Raw genomic sequence first — 24,330 nt, forward strand, 5'->3', positions numbered from 1 at the left:
TGCTTTTATACATAGAAAACATTAGCTGCATATAAAAAAAGAAAAGAATGAATACCAATAAAAATCTAGTAACTTTCATGAACTAAAATAAAAAAAAAATTAATGTGATACATATCATTCATATATGCCTGACTGAATCCATATTTACAAAAAAAAAACTAAGTTATGCTTCATCAGTGTCCTGGTAGACTTCAATCCAACGGCTATACTCACGCAGATGCGTTGGCAAGCGCATTTTGAGCCGTTAGATATCATCCTTCGGAAATTCCTTCCTTATAAGAGCGGGTTTCTTAATTTCACTTTCACATTCAAAACCTCCTAGGTTGCTCCTTTTTTTCTAACAGGTAAAAACTCATCACTTTTTTTCTCCAATTATTCATTATTTTTATTCAATCAATTATTTATAACTTCTTCATTTGATTAACTTAGAGAAATTCGCAAGAAATTCAATGTAATGTAAAGTAGCATATCAAGTTTGCAACTCGTTGACTCATTCTTTTGTCATTTTTTTCCATGTATTCTGTGTAAAATTGCAATGTTTTTTGTGCATGTGATTTTGGTTTGTTTTATATTGGTGTTCTTGTTTGAAGTAATCTTAGAATGTTGTAATTCACTGTTTTTTGAAGACTTGTTGGGAAAAAACTAACTGTATTGGTGTGTGTTTGAAGTTAAAATTTTTCATTTAATGGATTGATTGGTTTGAGATGTTTGTTCTTTGATCTGTCTTGCATGATTCTACAAGTTGAAATTTTGTAGACTGTTATTCATTGTTACAATGAAAAATTGATAGGTAAATAGTAGTGGCTAGTGGTTAATTTGTTAGGGGTAGAAGGAATTTGTTAGTATTAGAGGTGGATATAGTGCTAATTCGCTATACCGTAGTGGAATTGGAACAAACCGCTATTGTTCGAAGATATACTGTTGAGTACAGAGTATTGTTAAATAGGTTTTAGTGGTTCTATAGCTTTGATGTGCAGCAAGATTTGAATGAATTGCTACTTTCTGCAATCTGTGGTTGACAACACTGTCATGTGAAATGATATTTTTTTTTTTGCTTGTATAGTTGGATTTAGGATCAGTGATTTTATTGAGAAACTTCGATATAAATCTGCAGCTTTTTACTAAGATTGAAGTTAATCTGAACTTACTGAGACCCCCTTATTACCTTTCTTCTTATTTTGCTAGATGTTATTCCTAATCAGAAGTGTCATGCAACTTGTTTAAGGTGGTTTTGTTTCATGGAAATGGAGTATGTTGCGTCATTGTGGCTAAGAATTCATGTGCTTTATTTTTCTAAAAAGTGGGATATATTTTATTGTGATTTTAAAATTTCTGCTGTTAATTCTGTCTCGAAAAGTAGAATGTTACTTATTACTAGTTTAAGTTCGCGTTTTCATCTAGCTGTGATGATAAGCAAAAGTTGAAATGCCTTTCATTTTGAGGAGAGCATGTAAAGTTATTGAGGGAAGGATCATGTTTAGTATTACAACTTTTCGACAGTAGTGTTGAAAAAAAACTTATAATTTTGTGTAAAATGTTACACAACATAATGGCTATAGAAGTATTATAGCATAAAAGTGCAGTAGAATTTGAACAAAATGATATTTTATGCGATCCACGTTTGACAACACTGAATGTTGCATCGATATAACTCTCCTTCTAAGTTCAAAGAGGCTTTTGCTTTTCCTCCTTCTCATACAATTATCATCACTAATAGTTTTTGTTTGAGTACTAACATCCACAACACCCTTTTTGTTTCTTGCAGAAGATGGGGTTCTGGCTTGTGTTATGGACTTGGCTAGAAGGGTTTCTTCTCTTTGCAAATGCATTGGCAATTTTAAACGAGGACCGGTTCCTTGCCCGAAGAGGATGGACATTGGCAGAAATGACAGGACCTCAAAGGAATACTCTTAAAGGACAAGTCATAGGACTCATTCACGTTTGTCAATATATGAGACTTCCTCTTATTTTTTTCAATATTCTCGTTATCACTAAGAAACTGATCGCCGGATAACTTGGATAGCGAGTGAACATGTAAATTTTATGTTTTATGCTCCGACTCGGCTACAGTTTACAACGCTGTGAAAACTCTACTGAGGTATGTATAATTATCAGAATTTATCAGTTCGGGGTTGTATTGTATCTGTATTGAAATTATCTTCACCATCATACTCAAAGTAAAGACCATAGCGAAAACACAATTTTTGTTTTTCTTCTTAACGAATACGATATTGAGATTTTTTACTGTAGCACTATTGTCCGCTTCAAACTGTAAGCCGTTTACTGGTTAGTCCTGGTAAAGCCACTAGAGGGCGTATTTCACATTTGTTATAAACTAAACTGCAGTCACATCACAATCGTTGTTGATATTGCGAAAAATTGTGATCATATTGCATACATCAAAAACCTCTGCAGATTGAGTTATGAAAATTGAACATTCATTTGCCATTTTATTGTATGAAAATTGAACTAAGAAAACAGTCTTCATATCATCACTACAAAATACTCAAAGTTCTCGACATAAACAACATTACAGAAGTAACAGAATACAACAGAAAAAACAGAAACCTATGTTATGATTACATCTATGATGTTTCATTCAACAGGGATCATAACCTCATTAGTCCTAAACATTGGAATAGTCCAAGGTGGATTATACCTCCCCAACAAGAACTCCCCAACAACCTTAAAACCATCTTTCTCCAAACTCAACTTCAGCTTCTCCACCTTCTCCTTCACCACTTCATCACTTGCCACACCTCCAAACTTCACCACTCCATATTTCCTCTCTCCTTCCTCTCTGATCACAACCCTCTCATCAATAGGCTTAGGAGCATCCTCTACTTTTCCATAACTAGCTGGCAAAATAAACTGCATGGTCACCATCTTGTTCCTCTCATTTGTCACCACTGGTGCTGTCATGGCTATCTTCTCTGCAGAATCCTTTGTAATAACAGGTGCAGTCATGGCGATTTTCTCGGGTTTTGTGTTCTGAGGGTTCCCTAATGCTCCTATGTAGTTTGCTAGAATCATGAAGCCACCATCTTTGTTGCCTTTGAACTGTGATGGATCATAGGTGACTTCAGCTGCAACAGAAGGTGCGTATTTTCTGATCTCATAGTCTGGTGTGGTTTTGATTACTTCATATTTTGGTGTCTCAACACCAATTTTTCCAAATACCATACCCATCAAGGATTGAGAATGAATAAGATGAGAGCTGAATGATGTAGGTAGGAGATTTTGATGACTTGTTGGTGTGGCTGTGAACCCTTTATATAATAATGGATAAGAGGTTTGGATTCGGTGCAGTAACTGCGTCATCGCATTTATTGATCTTGACCGTTCGATCTCAAATCAATCGTTGAGGTTAATCATCTTGAAGGGCTATTTTTTTTCAGAGACTCGCAAAGTTAATCTTTACAGTTACATAAGGATTTGCTATCACGAAAATTCTATGAGGTGAGTTGTGTATGAGTTTTCTTTGAGAAGGGGTTAGGCGGTTAGCATTTAGAAATTGAGATTCTAGATTTTGGTCCTAGAACGAATGGATGTTATTCTGCCACATTTCCAATGATGTTTGTGGACAGAATGATAATGTGTCATTGAGTTTAAATATTCCTTATTTGGGATTAGAAATGAAAAAAAAAAAAAAAAATTAATAGATATCCACGGATAAAATCGGTCAAAATACGGGTGGAATGATTTAATGGATATTCATGGGTAAACTAAACGGATATTTAGTTACTGTTTTCGTATGAGTACGGATATGAATTTGATGATACTCATATCCGCCAGCGGTATACGTATCCATTAATGATTAGTAAAATTATTTAAATATTAATTTATTTCATATAAAATTATTATTATTATTATATATTATTTGAATTATTTAGTTGAATATGTAATTATTATTTTGTTAAATTTATTTAATTGATAAAAAAAGAAATAAAATGAATGTGATTATTATTATTATTATGGGTTAAATTGAAAATATTTTTTGTCAATAAAATATTTAATTAATTATATTAATTTTTTCAAAAAATATGTAAATAATAGTATCATGGATATCTGTTTAATATATGTGGATATTTTAAAATTCGAGAATACCCGTTTGGCGGATATTCAGACGGGTAGGAGCGGGTACAAATATTATATTTATTAAATCGAGCGAATAGCGGAGACTAGTATCCGTATTCACGGTCACCGGTATCCATTGTCATACCTAAGTAGAATAAATCACAAGATATAAATATTATTTTATATATTGTGTAAATTTAATGTTACCAAATGACATAAAAAATTAATTATAAAATTAATTATATTTATCTCATTAGTTGTAATTCTTATCCAAATTTAAACTGTATTAAAAACTAATAAAATATGATCAAAAGATTAGATTTATTTTTATAAAATATAATTTAAAATATATAAATTGAAACTTAATATGGTATAAATAAAAAATTGGTTTATTGCAACTAAAATATTTAAAAATATAATTATTATTAAAAATTCCAAAATATAAATGTTAATTTTTAAATTAAAAATAATTCTTCTACAATAGTAATTTTGTCATTTACATATAATATAGATAATTTTGTATATGATGTATCGAACATATATAGAATTAATTATTTATCATGATATAAAAAAACCGAAATTGGTAATACTGTAAATGAATTTTATAAAATTATCTAAATATATGTTATTACTTTTTAGTGTTTTTTATTTATTTATTTATTCAATTTAAAAAATTATTTCAAAAAATTATATGTAACTTTTCACAAAAGTAATTTTATAATTTAATTTAAAATTCATCTGTCACAATTCGTTTAAGACATTAAGGTGTAGCAGGAAAACTCTATACAACACTTTAAGTAGATTCAAATAATAAATAAAATTTAATTAAAATATACCGACAGTGTAAATCAATTTTAACCATCAGTTAATTACAACTATGAAATATTTCACTTTTCTTTGAATTTTCTTTAAAGTTTACAACTATGAAATATTTGAATTTTCTTTAAAGTAATATAGTTGAGTGGTTACGATGAATTGACAGTGTGGAATTTTTACATTAATAATGCATACCAATTAAACTCATAAAAATAAAAGAGAAAAAAATGTTAAGGAGTATATACCCGATCCAAGCAAACCACGTCAAAATGTAATAAAATAAACTGTTCAAAAGGAATTACAAACAATCCAAATACATCAAAATTGGTCTATAAGAAACCGAAGCAAATGCACACACATCATAAGCATTGTTTAGCGAACTTGCGTATGGGCGCGAAACCAGATAGCTAAAAAAAAATTGTGTGAGCTTTTACAATCTTAAATAACAACGAATGAACCAACTGAAAACACAAATAGATTCACATACCAACAAACACGTACGAGATACAGAACAAACAAAAACAACTATCCCAAACCAAACAATCATAGATTGCATCGAGCCATAACTAAGAAATTCAAACGAGATCTATATAAGAAGCATGGCGGCAAAGAGGTCGTGAAACATAACAAAACCATTAGAAAGTGCATATCTCAATAGATTTGGAAATAATCAGAGATTGGAGGCAAGACACATAACCACCAACCAACAATTTGAAGCATATTGTGGCTTTATGTGCATAACAAGTATAATAGGTTTTGGTGATGATAAAGGAAAGAAATAAGATCTATCATAAACACCATAAAGTGAAGGGATTGAAACAAACAAACCAAAAATATGATAGGTTTTAGGTAATATCTACAAAAGAATCAATAGGCAAAGAACTTCACCAAGAAATGAACGCAATTGCCAAAAGCTTGCACGTGATCCCTACCATATTTATTTATTCTCTTATATGGTCCAATGTAAAATTAATAGTATACTCTCAAAGTACTGAAACAGTATAACACACACGCATGCGCACACACACTCTCTCTCTCTCAAAAATTAGTTTTCAAATCTTCTTCTAAAACTTCTTAAGTTGGGTTAAGCCTATTAAAACTAATGTCTAATCAATTAAGGAAGCCTTCTAATTGATCATGGAACAAATCCAGGGAAATCTTTTTTATTTTTAGGTCATAATCGATTATGGCCGCAACCTAATCGATTATGATGCAGATCTGACCTAAGTTTTTTGCTATAAAAAGAGGATTTGAGATCAATCGAAAATAGACAAGAAATCTGAAATAACTTGTCTTCTACTCACTTTGTTGCTATTTTAAGCTTTCATATTCGCTTAAATACTATTTTGAGTGTTGAGACAATAGTTATGTAGAATTATCTTGTGTAGACCGTTGTTGATCTGTAACTGTAATCAAGAGAGAGAGTTGATATTTGTACTCTGATATTTTTATATAAAGGCTATGAGTTGAACTTGAGATAAAATTTGGTGTAAGAAAATTGTGGATTGATCATGTTGTAAGAGCTCTACGATAATGTACATCTCATCGGTTACTCCTTGGGGACTAGCCACAACTGCTTGGTTTTGTGCCAAACCAAGATAAAATTAGGTGTCCCTTGTCTCTTATATATTTATTTTTATGTATTTCTTTTCTTGTACATCTCTTCTTCTCAGGCCCATCATCCTAAAATCAATTTTTTTTTTTTTTAATTTTGAATGCTACAAATATTTTTATATCACAATTCACCTCTCTGTTTTTGGTGTTTAAAGTTAGTTGGTTTACAAGTGACATTGGTGTCTAACTCTTATTTAAAAACCAATAATCTCAAGAGGTAGGATCACTTCAAAAGATCCACTAAACAAACCTTTATATTTTAATGGCTAAGAGTATGTTTATTGGAAAGAGAAAATGATTTTTTTATCAGAATGATGGATTATGGTATTTGGGTTTTCTTTTAAAAATTGTTATTTTTTCCACTCATTGAATCAATGATGTAGTGAAAATCAAATTAACAAATCTATGGACCAAAGGGGACAAAGAAAAGTGAAGTAAAATTTGAAATCTAAAACTATTATCACTATTGTTTTAGGTATGGATAATTTTTTTCTCCGTGTTTCACATTGTCATACTACTAAAGAAATTCCCTTTCAAGTTATATATGAAGGAACCATCAAGGTAAAAAGGGCTAGAATAAAAATATTAATCTCTGGCTATAAACTGTTTAGGATGAAGCTTGAAGAAAAATGTTCAGGACATGGGAAAAATGGAGGTCAGATTGATGTGCATAAGGTATATCCTTATGCACGGTACATAAGTCTCGTACGAGTAATATTTAAATTGTTCCGAGTAACATTTTAGTTAAAAACGAGTAATAATATCATAATCCATGAATAATATATGCATTATTTGTACACATCTATTAATTATGAGTAATTATTAATTGTGAGTAATGAGTACACTATTCTGAATAATATTTACACCATTCTAAGTAATATCGAATCTTAATTATTTTGAGTAATATATTCATTGTTATGAGTAATATTTATACTATTTTGAGTAATCTATATATTATTTTGAGTAATAAATATACTACTTTGAGTAATATAAACAATATTTGAGTATTTATGCACCGTGCATAAGGATATACCTTATGCACATCAACACATCCCGAAAAATGGTTTATTCATATTGTTAAACATTTAAGAACCCTGGGTAAAAAGTTTCAAAATTAGTATTTAATTAATAAAGTCCTTAGATCCTTAAACAACAACTAAAAAATTAAAGTCATTGCGATTTATGAATCTAAAAAATTATCTTCTATGAATTTGACTACTCTGATTGGTAAATTGGAGGAACACGATATTGGATTAAGTCGTCTTGCTAAAAGCAAAGAAGGCGACAAGAAAAATAAAGGAATCACATTAAAGCTAGAGATGTCAAAGACATCGAGTTAGAAGATGAAAATTGCCAAAATGAAAGTGATGAAGACATAGATCATCAGTTTTGAAAAATCAAAGAATTACTAAAGCATGGAATACAACCTTCAAACTTTTTTGAAGTCTGATAAGTGCATTTTTGTAGTTATTTTGGTTTATAGTTTTGGTGCACTTATGTACTCTTTTTCCTCAATTTGTACGTATTTTAGTGTATATTACATAAATACACATGTTTTGTGTTTAATCGGGTTTTTAATTCATTTATGTACCGACTAATAGTTTTCCACTCATTTTGTAGGTATTTGAGCATGTATGTATCATTGAGGAATAAAGCTCCAAGGATGCATTTTGGGTTCAATAAAGAAATAAGGAAAAGAAGAAAGACAAAGCTTTGAAGAAAATAAGAAGTTGCAGAATGGTGTGGTTCGCCGGGCGAAGCTGCTTTCGCCGGGCCAAGCTGTGGCTTCTGGTGTGACTCGCCAGGCGAATCTCTCATTCGTCGGGCGAACATGAAGAAGAAAGTTTGGTTTGGCTTCCGCCTTAACTCGCTTCTGTGTCGCCAGGAGAGAGTATAAGGATTTGTCGGGCAAATGAATATATTTTGCCAGCTCATTGACGTTGCATAGGCTGTGTGGCCAGGAATAAAGGCTTCGCCGGGCGTCGAAGCTTAATGCTTCCGTGTTGGTTGTGTCGGTTGAGAGATTATCGATACGATTGATATGAATGTCTGTTGTGTTGTTGACGTTGGTTGAGAGATCGTCGCCGAGATGATATAGTAGTCCTCTCTACTTTGGGTTAGAAATGATTTACGGTGTGAGCGATGTCGGATGATATTGATAAGTATTGTAGGTTGAGTATAACTGGTCGATAAGTTTAAGCTTGTGAGAAGTAGATTATATGCAAGCCTGATAAGTCTCTTCTCTCTAAAGAACAAATTCTTTTTGTGTTGATATTTACTTTTCTGTTTTTATGCTTTAAACAATTCAATCCAAACTCATAATTTTGGAAACTGTTGAACAACAGTTGAATGCACTAGTCTCTGTGGAGACGATAATTTTCCGGATAAATATTTCCAAAATTTTTGTCTATAATTTATTGAGCTTAGTCATTGTAAAATTTCTATTTTTTCTATTGTTGAAGATTCGTGAGAAAATCCTGTAAAAAGCTAAGTGTGTTTAGTAAAACTCACAAGAGAAATCTCTTAGAGACAAACATAGGCAAAATAATTAAGTCAAAACTATATAGATATCTTGTGCACTTTCTCTATTTCTTTATTTTCTGTTGTTTATATTATTTGTTTTGTGTATCTCTCGTTATCTCAATCTTCTTTCATTATTTCCGCTTCCTTATCGTTGTGTGATCATCAAAATTAAAATAATTGCTTTAAAGAACAAGATTTTTGTATATTGGATTTGATTTTTGATCAACTCAATTGACCCCTCCCTCTCTTGTGTTTAAAATCCATTAGCCAACAACATATTGATATGAAAATTCAAGAAGACAAATTAAAGGATAAAATAAATGAATGAACTTCATCTAATTATTTGCCAAACTTCCATATATCCAAGTTGGTGAACATTTAAGAAAAATATTTCAAAATATTTAATTTTGAAATATTTTGAAATATTTCAAAATATGACAATTAATAAGTTGTTTTACATATTTTCCTTGTATATGAGTGCATCTATTTTTTTAAAAAAAACTTACATTTTTCTTTATAATTAATTGTCATATTTTATACACACTAAAGCAATTTTTCTTAATATGTTGAGCCTTAATTTTCTAGCCACCATTTTATTATATGATCTTTTGCTAGCTCCTTTGAGCCTAATATATATATTTTTATTATTATAAAAGCATATTATAAGTCCATATGTATGTGCCACATATGATTACCATTTTGATTATTCTTATTATAATGGCCACTATCAAATAATTCTAATATTAATTTTCAAGAACTCTTACACAGAAGATTTGATGATTTTGATAAGTAAATTTATCTATACTTTCAACAAGACTTTATTGAACATATATGTGAATATTTTAAAAATAAGAATAATCACAATTAAAAAGTGTGTTAAACCTACAATTTTTCAAGAATTCTATGTTAGTAATTTATTTGCAAGTTTATGATATTTAATTTTTTTTATGTATTTTCTTATAAATTATTTGTGCCATGTATTATATTATTTAATTTATTTTAAATTTATTTTGATTTATTTTAAATATATGTTTTCTTTTCTTAAAGTGTTTTAAATTATTTTTGTTTCAATCACACATTTTTATATATTAATGTAATATATGGTGCAGTCTAGTAAAATAATTTTAAGAGTGTTTGGTACAGTTGTATTAGATATTTAAAAATTTAGTTGAGTTATTTAAATAATTAAATGAATGTGATAAACGTGGATATTCTAAGAGTTTTATAATTAGTTGGTTAAGTGATGATTGACGCTGAACTTAGTCAGGAGAATCTTTTTAAAGGTTAGGTTTAAATCTTTTTAAAAAATATATAAAATAGTAATTTGTGTCTTTTTAACTCTTTATTATTTATAGTTTGTACCAAAAAAGTTGTATTTATTTCTTATTTCTTTTTTAAGTTTATTACAACTTGAATTATAAATTTGTTTATTATACCCTTAGTTACTTATTCTAGAGATAAAAACAAATATAATAAAAAATTAAATAATTAAAAGTATTATAGAAAAAATAAATTATAATATTAAAAATAACAAAATTATTATTTACATTAAAATGGGTAACAAAATAAAATAAAGCATATTAATAACACATGAATATCTAAAATAAAAACTATTAAAGTAAATTTTTATCTCCATTTTTTATTTTATTTATAAACTTATAAATTGATACATAGTAGATAATCAATAAATAAAAATAGATAGATTCATTCGACAGGGATCATAACCTCATTGGTCCTAAATATTGGTATTGTTATCCTTGGTGGATTATACCTACCCAACACAAAATCACCAACAACCTTAAAACCATCTTTCTCCAAACTCAAATTCAACTTCTCCACCTTCTCCTTCACCACTTCATCACTAGCCACTCCTCCAAACTTCACCACCCCATACTTCTTCTCACCTTCTTCTCTTATTACAACCCTCTCATCAATAGGCTTTGGTGCATCCTCTACTTTTCCATAACTAACCGGCAAAGTAAACTGCATAGTCACCATCTTGTTCTTCTCATTTGTCACAACTGGTGCTGTCATAGCAATCTTTTCTGAGGAAACACTTGTGTTTTCTTTTGTGATAACTGGTGAAGTCATGGATATTTTTTCGGTTTTGGTGTTTTGGGGTTTGCCGAAGATTCCTATGTAGTCAACTAAAACCTTAAAGCCACCATCTTTGTCTCCTTTGAACACGGATGGATCGTAGGTTATTTCGGCTACCACAGAAGGTGCATACTTTCTGACAACATAGTTTTGTGCGGTTTTGATAACTTCATATTTTGGTGTTTCAACTCCTATTCTTCCCAATACTAAACCCATATCAAAGGTTGAGAATGAAAAAAGTAATTAAGATAGAGGATAGAGATTTTGATGGATTGTAGAAGTGAATTTTAATCATATTTATAATGTATAATAAAGAGTTAAAGATATGTAAAGGAATTGATACGCTGAGTTAAATATTGACAATTCTATGACAGTTGAAATGTCTCTTAGTTTTTGTTTGAAAAGAATAGTTAGCAATTGAGACTTTGCTTGGAATGAATGGTTGTTATTATGTGGGCTTGCCATGTATTCATGGATTCCATTTCTCCACGACTGCATCTTTTGGGTTTGCTCGTATTTGCATGTTTACTATTCTTTATGTGTATTATAACCTTAATTCACATATTGGTTATTAATTTTTTTTAATTTAATGGTTAAAAATAATAAATAATTATGTAAGTAATAATCGGCGGAGCTAAGTCCCGACGAGGTTGGGCACCTGCCCAGACTCTTCGTCATGTAACCTCAAGCCCCGATACCACTTCCAACCACTTAAACAACCATCAACTTTTCATTTAATCTCCTTCACTTTCACATAAATATTCCTCACTTTTATCACACCATATAGCTCGCCAGTCCCTCCACGAATCGCCAAGGTGTTCGATATAATGCTTTAACTAATTTCTCGTCTGTTTTTGCTTCAATTTTTTCACTTCATGATGTTGAATTATTGTTGTTGTAGGTTGTGGTTTATGAATCGGTATCGAATTGTTGTCGTTACCACCGTTTTACAACCTGCACACTAAGTGTTCAATAAATTGCCTTAACCAAGTTTCTTTTCCTTTTTCGCTTTTGTTTCTTATGAATTATGATGCTGAATTGTTGTTATTGATTGTTTCACTTGCTCGACAATCATCCGAATTAATGTGCTGAATTACGGGGCTTTTTTTTTGTGACGACTCTGCCACACTCAACAATCATCCATAATTTTTAGGTTATGTTTGGGAGTTCGGAGGGGAGGGGAAGACTTTCGGAAATGAATTTTTAAAAAAATGTAGAAGAATATTTGACATTTTTTGAAAAAATGATTTTGTATAAAATGATATAAAAGTGTTTATTATTACTATATTTTAAATTTTTAGAATACTATAACAACATAAAAGATATTTGTTAAAATTTATGTAAGCCCCTCAAAACCCTCCAAAACCCTCGTTCAATACAAATTTTGAGTTCCCCCAAATTAGAGGTTTTTTAGTGTTATGAATAAAAGTAAACCCTTCAAATCAAAATTCTTCTCTTTTTTTCACTCAATCCTTCTCTTTTTTCAGAGCCATCCTCTCCTTTCCCCTCCAAACTCCAAACACAACCTTATAGTTTGCTGCATGTTGTTTTATTGAGATGGTTTTCAATCAAGAAAATTTTCTGCTCAGTCTTGGTATGAGAAACTTAGATTGCTAGAAACTATCATCCCTAAACTATCTTTATGCTAGAGTACCAAAAATAGCTATGTTTCTTCATTGATAGTTTTTTCTCGTAAATGACTTGTTATGGCTTTTGAAAGTATAATGTCTAACATTGAAAAAGATAGATTTTGGTGGGTCGGGCGATTCTGTTTTGTTGCACTTTTTTTGATTAAATTGTATTTAATATTGATGATAATATAGTTCACATATTCAATTATTGTTAGAAATCCATTTCCAAATGTAACTTTTTTAGTCTACTGCATATTGTTTTATAGAGATGGTTTGCAAATATTTAGTTTTCTGATGTCTGGGTTTCAGAGGATGCTATAAGTCCAATACATAGACTACTAGAAGCTATCATCGTTAAACTATTTTTGTGCCATAGTACCAAAAATAGCTACGTTTCTTCATTAATAGGGTTTTCTTGTAAATGACTTAACATGGCTTTTGAAGCATGGTGCTACTTTGATTTTTACAGTATAATTTGGTACAGGAAGAGTAAAGTATAGTTTTTCCTTGATTTTGAAAGAACCGGAAATTATATCAAGCATTTGTATGATTTGTGTAATCTTTAGAGTTGGTGCATAATTTTAACTTCTTCAACGTTCAAATTAGTTAAACAATTATAGGGTCATGGTTGATATTTGTGTCTAAGTATTTTGTTTATGAAAATACTTTTTTTACTAGAAAATTGTGTGTGACATGACACATGTGCTTAATATGATTGATGTTTCAAGGCCATTCAATTGGTGAAAGTAAGCTAAAGGAACATCTTGATCACACTTTACCTCTAGTATTTGAGGCTGCTCTGCTTGGTTGTAGAGTGTCCATTTTATGCTCTCAAGCTTGCCTTCTTGTGGGTTAGTTACGTGATTATGTTATGTTGCCCCTTTTTTGGATCAAACTGTATTGAATACTGATAGACAATAGCGTACTAAATATGATCATCCGTGTTAAAGGTGTTTAGTGTGGTTGATGAAGATGGACGCGGACCATCTCAAACAGCGGATTTAATAGAAAAAATGGAAAATTTTAAATTTCCTATTGTAATGTTATGTTTCATTTCTTTTATTTGAAATTATACTTTTGTTGACAAAATGAATAGTCTATTTTATTTTGATTGATGACTATTTATATATTATATACAATGTAAATTTTCGGTCTTTAAATTTTTGCTCAGGTTTCATAATTTTTCTGGCTCCGCCATTATATATATATATATATATATATATATATATATATATATATATATATATATATATATATATATATATATATATATATATATATATATGGGATGTATCAAATGAGAACTTAGAACTTTTAATAATAACCATTAGATTTGAATTAATGGCTCAGATTTACCTCATATTTTAAAATATTTAATTAATGTTTAAGTGAACAAGATATTTATGTAATATGTATTTAAAATATGAGGTAAATCTGAGCCAATAATTCAAATCTAATGATTATTATTAAAAGTTCTCAGTTCTTATTATAGGCAAAGTTCTCATTTGATACGTCCCTATATATATATATATATATATATATATATATATATATATATATATATATATATATATATATATATATATATATATATATATATATATATATAGGGCATATCATATGAGAATGCCATATTTATATGAGAATGTGAGAATGAATCTGAACCATTGGATTTTAAAATAAATGGTGGAGATTATAAGTGAATCTTTTTTTTCTCTCTCCTACATTTTGAAATAAATGAAGTAGGAGAGAGAATAAAAGATTCACTCATAATCTCCACCATTTATTTTAAAATCCAATGGTTCAGATTCATTCTCACATTCTCATATAAATATGTCATTCTCATATGATATATATATATATATATATATATATATATATATATATATATATATATATATATATATATATATATATATATATATATATATATATATATATATATATATATATATATATATATATATATATCCTGTCATCCATATAGTTAGGAGAGTAGAATATGCTCTCTTTATTTATACTCTCTTTTCTAATTTGTCAATCTTCTTCTTGGAAGATTCTAAATTCAACTTTTATGAGATCTTACTTCTTTTTTAAACTTTTTAAATGTCTGGATTTATCTTGTCAACGACTTATAAGGTCGTGAATAAAGAAAATTAAATGTGAATCAGATAGTTGAGAAAATACCTCACCTTCTTCTTTAGAATATGAGCCAGATTCCGTGTCTAAAGATGTTGAAGCCAATTAGAGCCATATTAGATTCTTCTTCATCTTTGTCAACTTCATCACATGTTTCTATGAGGCTTTTCTTGACCTTGTTTTTGAAGTTGTTCTTCTGAAAGCTTCCTTTCTTTGGCTGGTCCTGCTGCAGCTCTGGACATTTTGCAGTAAAGTGACCAAACTTCTTTCACTTGAAGCATCATGTCTGATCATCTTTGGTGATTGTGAGGTTTGACCCTCTGAAGCCATTGCCTCTTTCTAAGAATCTTCTGTTATTCTTATAAGCCATACACTAAAATATTTTTATTATCAACGTCATTTCTTCATCTTCTGATTCTTCTTCAGAACCTCCTTCATGAGTAGCTTCTTCAGATTTCCAAACTTGAGAAGATTTGGCATAATATCAATATATTTCAAAGTAAGATACTTTGATTTCTGAACAGGTTCATCTCCAATTAGCTCAATCTCACGACTCTGGAGATTGCTAATTAAACTTTCTAGACTTATATTGTTTAAGTCTCTAGCTTCTTGATAGCAGTCACCTTATGTCTATATTTGACAGGAATACTCCTAAAAATCTTCTTAACATGATCAGCAGTAGTATAACTTTTTTTCAACAATTAAAGACCAGATACAAAACTCAGTAGAATTTCCACTTAATGTTGGAGGTTTGGAAATATAGTTTTCTTTTAGAAGTACTCTGATCAACATTGTTTCTAGGAGATCCAGTTACTTTAGATACAACATCAGCCATGTAGTTTTCCTCTCAGGATATTTGCATCAATGTTATGTGTAAAGCACATATCGTGCTCTAATGTCATCTAAAGATGAGAAAAACACAAGAAGGGGATTGAATTGTGTTAATTTTACTTCTTTTTCTCTTTAAATCTCTTATCAGATTTTGATCACAAGGACATAATTTGAGTTTGAGTCTGATGGTGATAGCAGCAGAATAATGATTATTAGAAATAAAGAAGAGAGCAAGAAATCACCCAAGTAATTATCTTGGTTCCTCCTACAAATCAGGAGTTGTCCAGTCCCCTTGCACTTCCAATAGATTTCCATTATAACCAAAATTGATTACAAGTTGCTCAAGCACACAAGCAAGAGACTTCCAATGTCCAAACACACAAGTAAGAGACTTCAATACTCAAGCACACAAGCAAGATACTTCTGATTACTCAACCACACATGCAAGAGACTTCAATGCTCAAGCACACAAGCAAGAGACTTCCAAATGCTCAAGCACACAAACAAGTGACTTCCTACAATCTATCTAGCAGATAAATGATAGTGATAGAGTGATAATTACACTTGATATGCAATCAGAGGTGTAAACAAAATACAATATAGAAAACTCTAAGAATTAAGAAATCCTAAGAATGTACAATTGATAAGAACTTCTATGTTAGCTTGTGCTCTTTGTTTTGACAAAATAACTTCTCTTTTCATGTCAAGGTGCAATGTTGTGTATTTCTCCAAATCTTCAGCTCCTTTTATAGAGTTCTATGAAATAGTCATTGGAGAGAACTTCGAGCACAAGAGAGTCTTTGAGAGAAACATCAATATCTGTTGCAAAGCTTCATTATATGGTTGATATTATTGCAATCTCATTTGAAACTCCTTTGATACATAAGGAATTATCAGTTGTAAATCTTTAAGCTTCTGCAACTTTCTTCTAAGTCTTCACGTGACCAGAACAAGACAAAATGACCTCAGAGTCTGGTAGCGGCCTGTCAGGAATTCCTCAGTTCTTGAGCTTTGATTGGAATCAGGTTCTGGTCCTTTAGGGTCCGAGTCTTAACTTCTTATCCTCCAAACTCTAACTTTTAAAGGCTAACTTGATCTTCAAAAGATGACCTGATTAGAGTCTTCAATCTTCATGTTTTGATCATTAGAAGATGACTTTATCAGAAGTTGATTCTTTAGAGTCTGATATTCTGAATCTGCCTCTTAAGAGCTTTTCTTTGAATGTTCAGTGCAGTTTCAAAAGTAACTTTCAATCAGTATATTAATCTTTGTGCCTTCACACTTGAACACACATTAGTCTACCCAATTTTTTTAAAAGTATTTTATTATCATCAAAACCTAAGAGATATAATATAAACCAATTTTGTTCTAATATAATTACGATGACAATATACAATTATGACATGATAGAAAATGAGCTTCAAATAGATTTTATGAAAATATAAAATATGTTTGATTGTATCGGCCTCCATCTCTAGTGTCTTGCATTTTCTATTAATTAATTGTTTTACTTTCCTACTAGCTTCAACTAATGCTTAGTACAACATTTTTTTGATAAAACTAGTAACAAACTCGTGCATACGCACAAGTTCTGGTTTGGTACGCGTATTTGTTTATATAATATATTTATTTTAAATAGAAGGTTAAAAAAGAAAAAAAAATTAAATCAATAATAAATTTTTTCGTATATAAAATATTTAAATAAATAAAAAAATTTCGTATATCATTTTTGGATCATAAATACCATCTTTCGTATATAAAAATATTTAGATCATTAATAGATTTTTTCCATATACAAATATTATTTATGTTTAGGTATCGTTTACAAAAATATCTGAATCAATTGTAAATTTGTGTATATAAAAATATTTAGATCAATAATAGTATTTTTTCGTATACCTTTTTTGAATAAATTTTTTTGAATCATAAATACCATTTTTCATATAAAAATATTTAGATCAATAGTAGATTTTTTTCTCGTATACAAATGTTATTTTTGTTTTGTTATCATTTACAAAAATATTTGAATCAATAGAATTTGACTATAAATAATAGTAGTGTGTTACAATTGAATAAGTAATACATTTTTTCCCGTATATATATATATATATATATATATATATATATATATATATATATATATATATATATATATATATATATATATATATATATATATATATATATATATATATATATATATATATATATATATATATATATATATATATATATATATATATATATATATATATATATTCCTATTTACATTGATAACATATATTTGTGAAATGACATCAATAAAAAATAAATTTCTAATATTTAATGGTGCAAATATTATTTTAATTGTATAAATTTCATTAATGACATATATTAATATAACAATATTTTGAATCATATAAATTAAAGTTAATGATAAGTGACACACGTTTTTGTATTTTATCCAATTAAACACATTTTCAAGTATATTTTTAAACTCATTTTAATTTAAATATTTTTTTAAACTAAAATTATTATCACTCTCTTAAAAAATATTGTATCTTAAAATAAAAATTATTTCAAATAATATTTCTTCGTTATTAATATTTAATTACTTAAGTTAATTTTTTAAAATTAAATATTATTTTATATGTACATTTACAATCATTTAAAATGATTATAATAATCTTTTTATTAAAAAAATAATTTATTGGAATATTTTGATTAATTTTTTTTTTTTTGTGTAAGCAAGAATTTTATATATAGGAGAACTAAGGGTTCTCCAACCTTGATACACATGAAACGGAATAAAACCGCCAAAGAAATATATTACAAACCAATTAAACTTACGACATAAAAGACACCGGGTCTTTGCTAAACTCGTAAAAACTATAATTGGAATGTGCAATATCTCCAAAAAAAAGACCATCTTCATATCAAAATCTTGATATCCCAAATTGTAACTCCCCGAATTTAATTAATTATTTAATTAAATTAATCAAGGATTTATTCGTTGGAATTAGTTGAAGTCGAGATTTATCGGTAATATTCTAAAGGCGAAATTAGATTAATGTGTCGGTTTGAGCAGTTGAGTTGTGGCCGGATTTGTCGGAGAAATACAATTGTGAGATGGTATTATTTGCGTTATGGATCAATTGTAGTCGTAGAATATTATTTGGAATAATATTCGTTATGTTATGTGATTATTTATTAATGTGTGTTAATTGGCTTAATTGAGTAATTAAAAGAATATTATGAATTAGGCCTAATTGGAAGAAATATAACACAATGAGATTGGATTGTGGGTTAAGCCCAATTAAGAAAAGAAGGATAGTAAGAGAGTTAGGGTTTTAGAGACATAACTCTCATTTGGTGAAAGAAGAGAAAGAAGAGAAAGAAGAGAAGAAGAGAGGAAGCTATGGCATGAAGAGAGGAATGACTCCATTAAAGATGAGGTTTTTGCTAAGGTAAGGGTGGGGTTCTTACTCTCTAAGGGTTGGCATGATGATGGGTACGGTAGAGATTAGGTTTCATAATTGAAATCCATTATTGTGTTACAATGTTGATGAATGTTGTCATACCCCAAAATTTGCCCTCATATATTTGCAAAAAGTCATTTTATTTCGAATAAGTGACGTATCACAGTTGGTAAGGATTTAAGGTTAAAAAGTACAAAAGCGAGAGGTCCCGGGTTCGAATCCCACTTCTAATATTTTTTCCTTTTTATTTGTCTCTAACTATAGTTTAATTTTATTTTCATTTATATTAAAAATCACAAAAAAATCATTTTTTATCTATTTAAATTTAATTTTCGTATTAATTAAATATGTTTTTTTTAATAGATGTTTTTTTTATTTTTATGCACTTTTCATTCAATAAATAACCAAAAATAACATAAAAAATAAATAAGGTAATTTTTTTTTTATTTAACTTTTGCAACAAGACAATTCTCTTGAACCTTTTGATTTGATTTTTCTAATTCTAGCAAAAATTAAAAAAAAAACAAAATATTCAAGATAATAATTTTGTTAAATAAGGTTTGATATGAAATTATTTTATTCCTTTTGTAGCTAACCTAATTTGACATGTATAAATAGTGACACTTTCTTCAATTTTCGAGGACCAACAACTAACCCTTATTTTCACGCATCGATTTTCTCTACTTTTTCCTACACAACCACTATACACGATCAACCTTTTTCAGGAAAAAGAATGGCAATGAACATCAAAAGCAGAAGAATTGAGATAAATCCGAATCTGCCGCCACCGAAGCAACAACAGCATCTTGACCTTTATCAAACTCAGTCCATCGTCTTCCATTCCAAATAATTTACATAAACATTGTTTCTCACATTAAAGCAATACACAGAAATATTTCATAACAATTTAACATCACAAACATTCCAACTTTCTCTTTTTATTATTTGCTAGAATATCACACATAATTAAGTTGTTTTGTTTGCAGAAACAAAAAAGGATGAGAATTGAAACAAGCCGAAAACACCGATGCGACGCTGAATCTTCAGTCCGAATGGCCACTCGGTTCTGACCCTCTCTGCGTCAACCACTCACTCGCGACCCCTCTGAAGTCGCACCGCCCAACCACCATGCCGAACTCGAACTCGTCGGTGAAATTTCTTTGGGTTTTTCTAACTTTCTTTACACTATTATGTTCATCTTGACACACTGACTAATAACCACATATCAATTGCTTGAAACTTTGCTTAATGGCTATTTCATCTGAGATTCAATGTTTAGGGTTTGTATTATATGATAAAATTAAAGGATTCTGCTTAAGATTCTGAGAATTTGGTGCTTGGATTCAAATAGGATACAAAGGAACAAAGAGATCCTTATCTTTGTTTTCGATTTAGGTCGAGTTTTGAGGTTGGTTGAATCGGCCATGGCTGAGTTTGGAACGAAGAAGATACGAGGTCCGAAAGAGAGATGGTTTTCCATCACGTGTTCACTGACTGTATCTCATTCTCATCCTTTATTTCATTTGTTTTTAGTTTTATTTATTTAATAAATTGACAAACTAAAAAACACACATGTTTTAGATTAGTTACATTTTATTTTATTTTCTATTATTAAAACCTTTAAAAATATCTCTATTTATTTTTTCTACAAAAATACAAAGATATATTGTTGAATGTTTAATTTCCTTTAGAAATTTTGATATGCTTACTTGTTAAATATTCCTTGTTATTTTCTTGATTAATGGTGAATATTCTTTACCATTTTTCTTTTTTGTGCCTTTTTCAGGGTTATTCTCAAATACGCTCCGACTACGCGCCACGTCAAATACGAAGCTAAGTATTCGATTCATTTAAATTTCAAAGTCTATTTGGTTTCCTTTGATTTTAGGGTTTGCCCTTATATTTAATGAACTATGCATACATTCACTCTTTTGCTTCTGCCTTTCCCCTTTTTCAGGATCAACCCTGAAGGCGCCTTAGCAACCATATCAAATCAAATTCAAAAGCTAAGTATTATCTCGTATCTAATTCAAATAATCGTTTTTATTTTATTTTGTTTCCTTAGTAAATTAGGGATAAAATTAAATATCAATGAATTGCCTGTACACTCACGCCTTATTTGTTTCTTTGCTCATTCCTAATGGTCAGAGTTGATGCTTCTGGCAAACCCTTGCCCTCAACCCTGTCAGGCAAATGCCAAGCTAAGTACCTTCTCCCTATGCTATTTTTAATTTATTATCCTATTTTCTTTTGTAGTTAATGAGGTTTGCCCTCGAACTTGATAATGCACTCACTATATGTTTTCTGTCTTGTCTTTTCCCTTTTCAGGGTTTATCAATTGCCAAAGCTACGTTGTTGGTAACCCTAAACCTCATTTTATTTCATGCCTTTTATTATTATTACTTGTGTCAAACCCTGATAAGGGATCCGCTGGTTACAATTTCCCGCCCCCTTTATTGCTTTATATTATTGCGTGGTTAGTAATCTTAGGGAGTGCAAGGCTTAAACTGAATTAGAATAACTAATTAAAAGATAAATATCTGAACATAATCACGTGATTGTTGCACACACGCACGCTTTTGGGGTAACCTCTCTGTTGCCTTGTTGCCTGTTGCCTGTTGCCTTTGTGTTTTTTTGCAGAATAAGCCATGTCCCTCGAATATGAGGATACCTCAGCCATGTTGCCTCGATAAAAAGGTCACGACCCTGAATGATGCTGCCTTCGATACACAAATGACCTCGACCCTCGGAAGTTGCCTACGGAAAAAGGCTGAGGTATCTTCTGGTTGCCTAACGAAAAATGGCTTATTCTGATCCTTGCCTTAGACTACCTGCCCCTCTATGGCATGGGACAGTCTTATGGCAAAGGATGCTTCGATGACCCTTCATACCTCCAAACGAAAGGCTTCCTGCCCTCTTATGGCAAGGATTGACCCTTTCATTCTGAAAGGCTAAAAAGAGACTTATCATCCGAGTTTAAGGTAATTGCCCCTAATTGCCTTGCCATGCTCTATTTTCTATATTCTTTCTCAAAATTCTTCAAAAACTGGCTACGCTCATTTTACGAGCTAAAGTCCATTTTTTCCTCTTTCATCTACATTTTCTGAAAACGAGCAAGCAAAGCAATTAAGAGCCCATGGAAAACCATGGATGCAAAGGGTGCCTTACACCTTCCCTTTGCATAAATTACCCCCCGAACTTAGATTTCTTTAAAAGGTTTTTTTCTGTTTCTTTTAGCCTTTCTGAATTTGTTTGGATAAAATAAAAGTCGGTGGCGACTCATGCTTAACCGCGACATTTCGATCGATAAAAAGTCAGTTCACCGTGTTACAAATGTGAAATTGATAAATGATTGCTGCAAATTGGATGTATTATTAGAGGTTTGGATGAATGGATGATGTTGTGATTGGTGTTCAACATTTAATCTTTCAATTTCATAGTTTTGTAATGTTAGGGTTTATGCTAGATTTCATGGATTTATGGTTGAAAATATGTTTTAAATGATGATTGAGGATGAATGATGTTAGATGTTGTAATTATATGTGTTTAATTGATGTTTGGAATGAGTTTTGGGAGAGGGAAGGGTGATTATGCAGGTCTGTTACTATTATCATTTTTTTGCAAAATCGCGCTCCCGCTAAGCGGACATGGGTTCGCTAAGCGGAGGTTGCTCTTTATGGAAAAATAAAAAGGCCTGCTAAGCGGAGCCTGTTTCGTAAAAAGCTTCTGCCTATCGTCGCTTTTGGGCCGCTAAGCGGACCTGTTTGTGTAAAACTTCTTCAAACTTTGAAATGATGTAACTTTTGATCCGTAACTCCGTTTTATGCGTCGTTTGAAGCATTGGGAAGCTAATGAAATTATCTATACGATAGAAATAGAATGTTTAGCACATGAAATTATCTATACATTATGAATAACAATGTATATGTGCATTATAACTTGATAATTTGTGAATAACATTGTGATGACATGTTATGTGGTGTAATATTCATGATGTGTGTGAAAGAATATATGTTATTTGAATGTTCTTATGGAGAATGATTACTTGATGACTTAATTATAATGTGGTTGTTTTAATAACATGTATGTATGTGGATATGTGTTATGGCTGGATGAAATGTGAATAACATGTGTTGATATGATACGTTGTAAGTTATTCATATTATATACCGTAATAAATTGATGAGGATGTGCACACATGTATTGGCCATTGTCTACTACATGTATAATGAGATGTTGAATTGGTGAATACAATGAGTATGATTTATATGTGAGTGATAACATGTTACTTGAATCGTATTTATGTAATATGTGAATTGATGTTGATTGATAATAATATTATTGGCATGATATGTGATATGATATTCATGATGAGTGTGAATGATTATATGCTAATTGGTGTGATGATGAATGCTTTGAGTATGTTTGTATGCCGTGAAGATGTAGTTGAGATGCAATGCCTTACTATGAATAGTAATGATAGGTTGTTGTTATTGCTATGGTACGTATTGATATGTACGAGTCGATAAAGATGTTGTATGATATATGTGATTAATTGTGCGTATTTTATATGTGTGAGTCGATGATGAGGCCATGTGATGAATAACAATAATTATGAAGTTGAATATAACGTGTTATGATGATTACTTGAATTGTGGAATATGATGAATGTATTGATGTTGTTGGTAATAAGATGAATTGTTGATGTTTGTTGTTAACATGATGGATTCGTTGTTGTTGTGGTAACCTGATGAATTTGTTGTCGTTGTGCTAGTATGTGGAATTTGTTGTTGTTGTTGTCGTAGACCCAATGGTCAATGTTGATAAGTTGTAATTGTGACGTATTGTGAAGTGAAGTGATGCATTCTTATGAATGATGATGATTTTGTTGTTGTTGAAGTTCGACATTATATTGATAATGTTCGATGGTGATTTAGACGATGTTGTGACGTATTGTTTATGTGGTATTTGTGGATGTGCATCATTGACTCGCATCCATTGCATAAGTGTTTTTTAGCCTGAAAAATGGCAACGACTATTAGCCTGAAAGATGGCAACGACTATTAGCCTGAAAGATGGCAACGCTATTAGCCTGAAATATGGCAATGACTATTAGTCTGAAAATGGCAACGACGATGGCCCAA

At 30.3% G+C, this 24,330-nt stretch overlaps 3 protein-coding genes, 1 long non-coding RNA gene and 1 other non-coding gene across 8 annotated transcripts; 3 read left to right on the top strand and 2 right to left on the bottom strand.

The window, feature by feature from the left end:
• The first annotated feature begins 204 nt into the window (after positions 1–204).
• On the top strand, positions 205–2,163 carry LOC131601376 (protein transport protein yos1-like). 3 transcript variants are annotated; one of them, XM_058873176.1, is made up of 2 exons: positions 205–344; positions 1,766–2,163. In XM_058873176.1, the coding sequence occupies exon 2, from the start codon at positions 1,769–1,771 to the stop codon at positions 2,012–2,014; it is 246 nt and encodes an 81-aa protein (XP_058729159.1). In that variant the 5' UTR covers positions 205–344; positions 1,766–1,768; the 3' UTR covers positions 2,015–2,163. The 3 variants fall into 3 exon arrangements, with proteins under 3 accessions (XP_058729159.1, XP_058729160.1, XP_058729161.1); XM_058873177.1 differs by lacking the exon at positions 205–344 and adding an exon at positions 373–451; XM_058873178.1 differs by lacking the exon at positions 205–344 and adding an exon at positions 523–1,300.
• LOC131608503 (small nucleolar RNA snoR27) lies at positions 1,070–1,159 on the top strand. Its single transcript, XR_009285759.1, has one exon. It is a non-coding gene; the product is annotated as a small nucleolar RNA snoR27 (small nucleolar RNA).
• A 301-nt stretch (positions 2,164–2,464) lies between the features above and the next one.
• On the bottom strand, positions 2,465–3,420 carry LOC131601375 (heme-binding-like protein At3g10130, chloroplastic). The gene has a single exon (XM_058873175.1). It carries the CDS (start codon positions 3,319–3,321, stop codon positions 2,596–2,598), a length of 726 nt encoding a protein of 241 aa, XP_058729158.1. The 5' UTR covers positions 3,322–3,420; the 3' UTR covers positions 2,465–2,595.
• Positions 3,421–10,595: 7,175 nt separating this feature from the next.
• Positions 10,596–11,361, bottom strand: LOC131606332 (uncharacterized). The gene has a single exon (XM_058878580.1). The coding sequence runs from the start codon at positions 11,341–11,343 to the stop codon at positions 10,735–10,737; it is 609 nt and encodes a 202-aa protein (XP_058734563.1). The 5' UTR covers positions 11,344–11,361; the 3' UTR covers positions 10,596–10,734.
• Positions 11,362–19,782: 8,421 nt separating this feature from the next.
• LOC131601377 (uncharacterized) lies at positions 19,783–22,487 on the top strand. Of its 2 annotated transcripts, none has more exons than XR_009283652.1 (2): positions 19,783–20,682; positions 20,973–22,487. It is a non-coding gene; the product is annotated as an uncharacterized LOC131601377 (long non-coding RNA). The 2 variants fall into 2 exon arrangements; XR_009283653.1 differs by having other exon boundaries at positions 19,783–20,641.
• Positions 22,488–24,330: the final 1,843 nt, after the last annotated feature.

The sequence above is a fragment of the Vicia villosa genome, linkage group LG5 (genome assembly GCF_029867415.1).
Source record: "Vicia villosa cultivar HV-30 ecotype Madison, WI linkage group LG5, Vvil1.0, whole genome shotgun sequence".
Taxonomy (NCBI): domain Eukaryota; kingdom Viridiplantae; phylum Streptophyta; class Magnoliopsida; order Fabales; family Fabaceae; genus Vicia; species Vicia villosa.

Excerpts from the sequence above, each read along its gene's own strand:
- LOC131601376 (XM_058873176.1), top strand. The coding sequence starts at position 1,769 with ATGGGGTTCTGGCTTGTGTTATGGACTTGGCTAGAAGGGTTTCTTCTC.
- LOC131601375 (XM_058873175.1), bottom strand. The coding sequence starts at position 3,321 with ATGACGCAGTTACTGCACCGAATCCAAACCTCTTATCCATTATTATAT.
- LOC131606332 (XM_058878580.1), bottom strand. The coding sequence starts at position 11,343 with ATGGGTTTAGTATTGGGAAGAATAGGAGTTGAAACACCAAAATATGAA.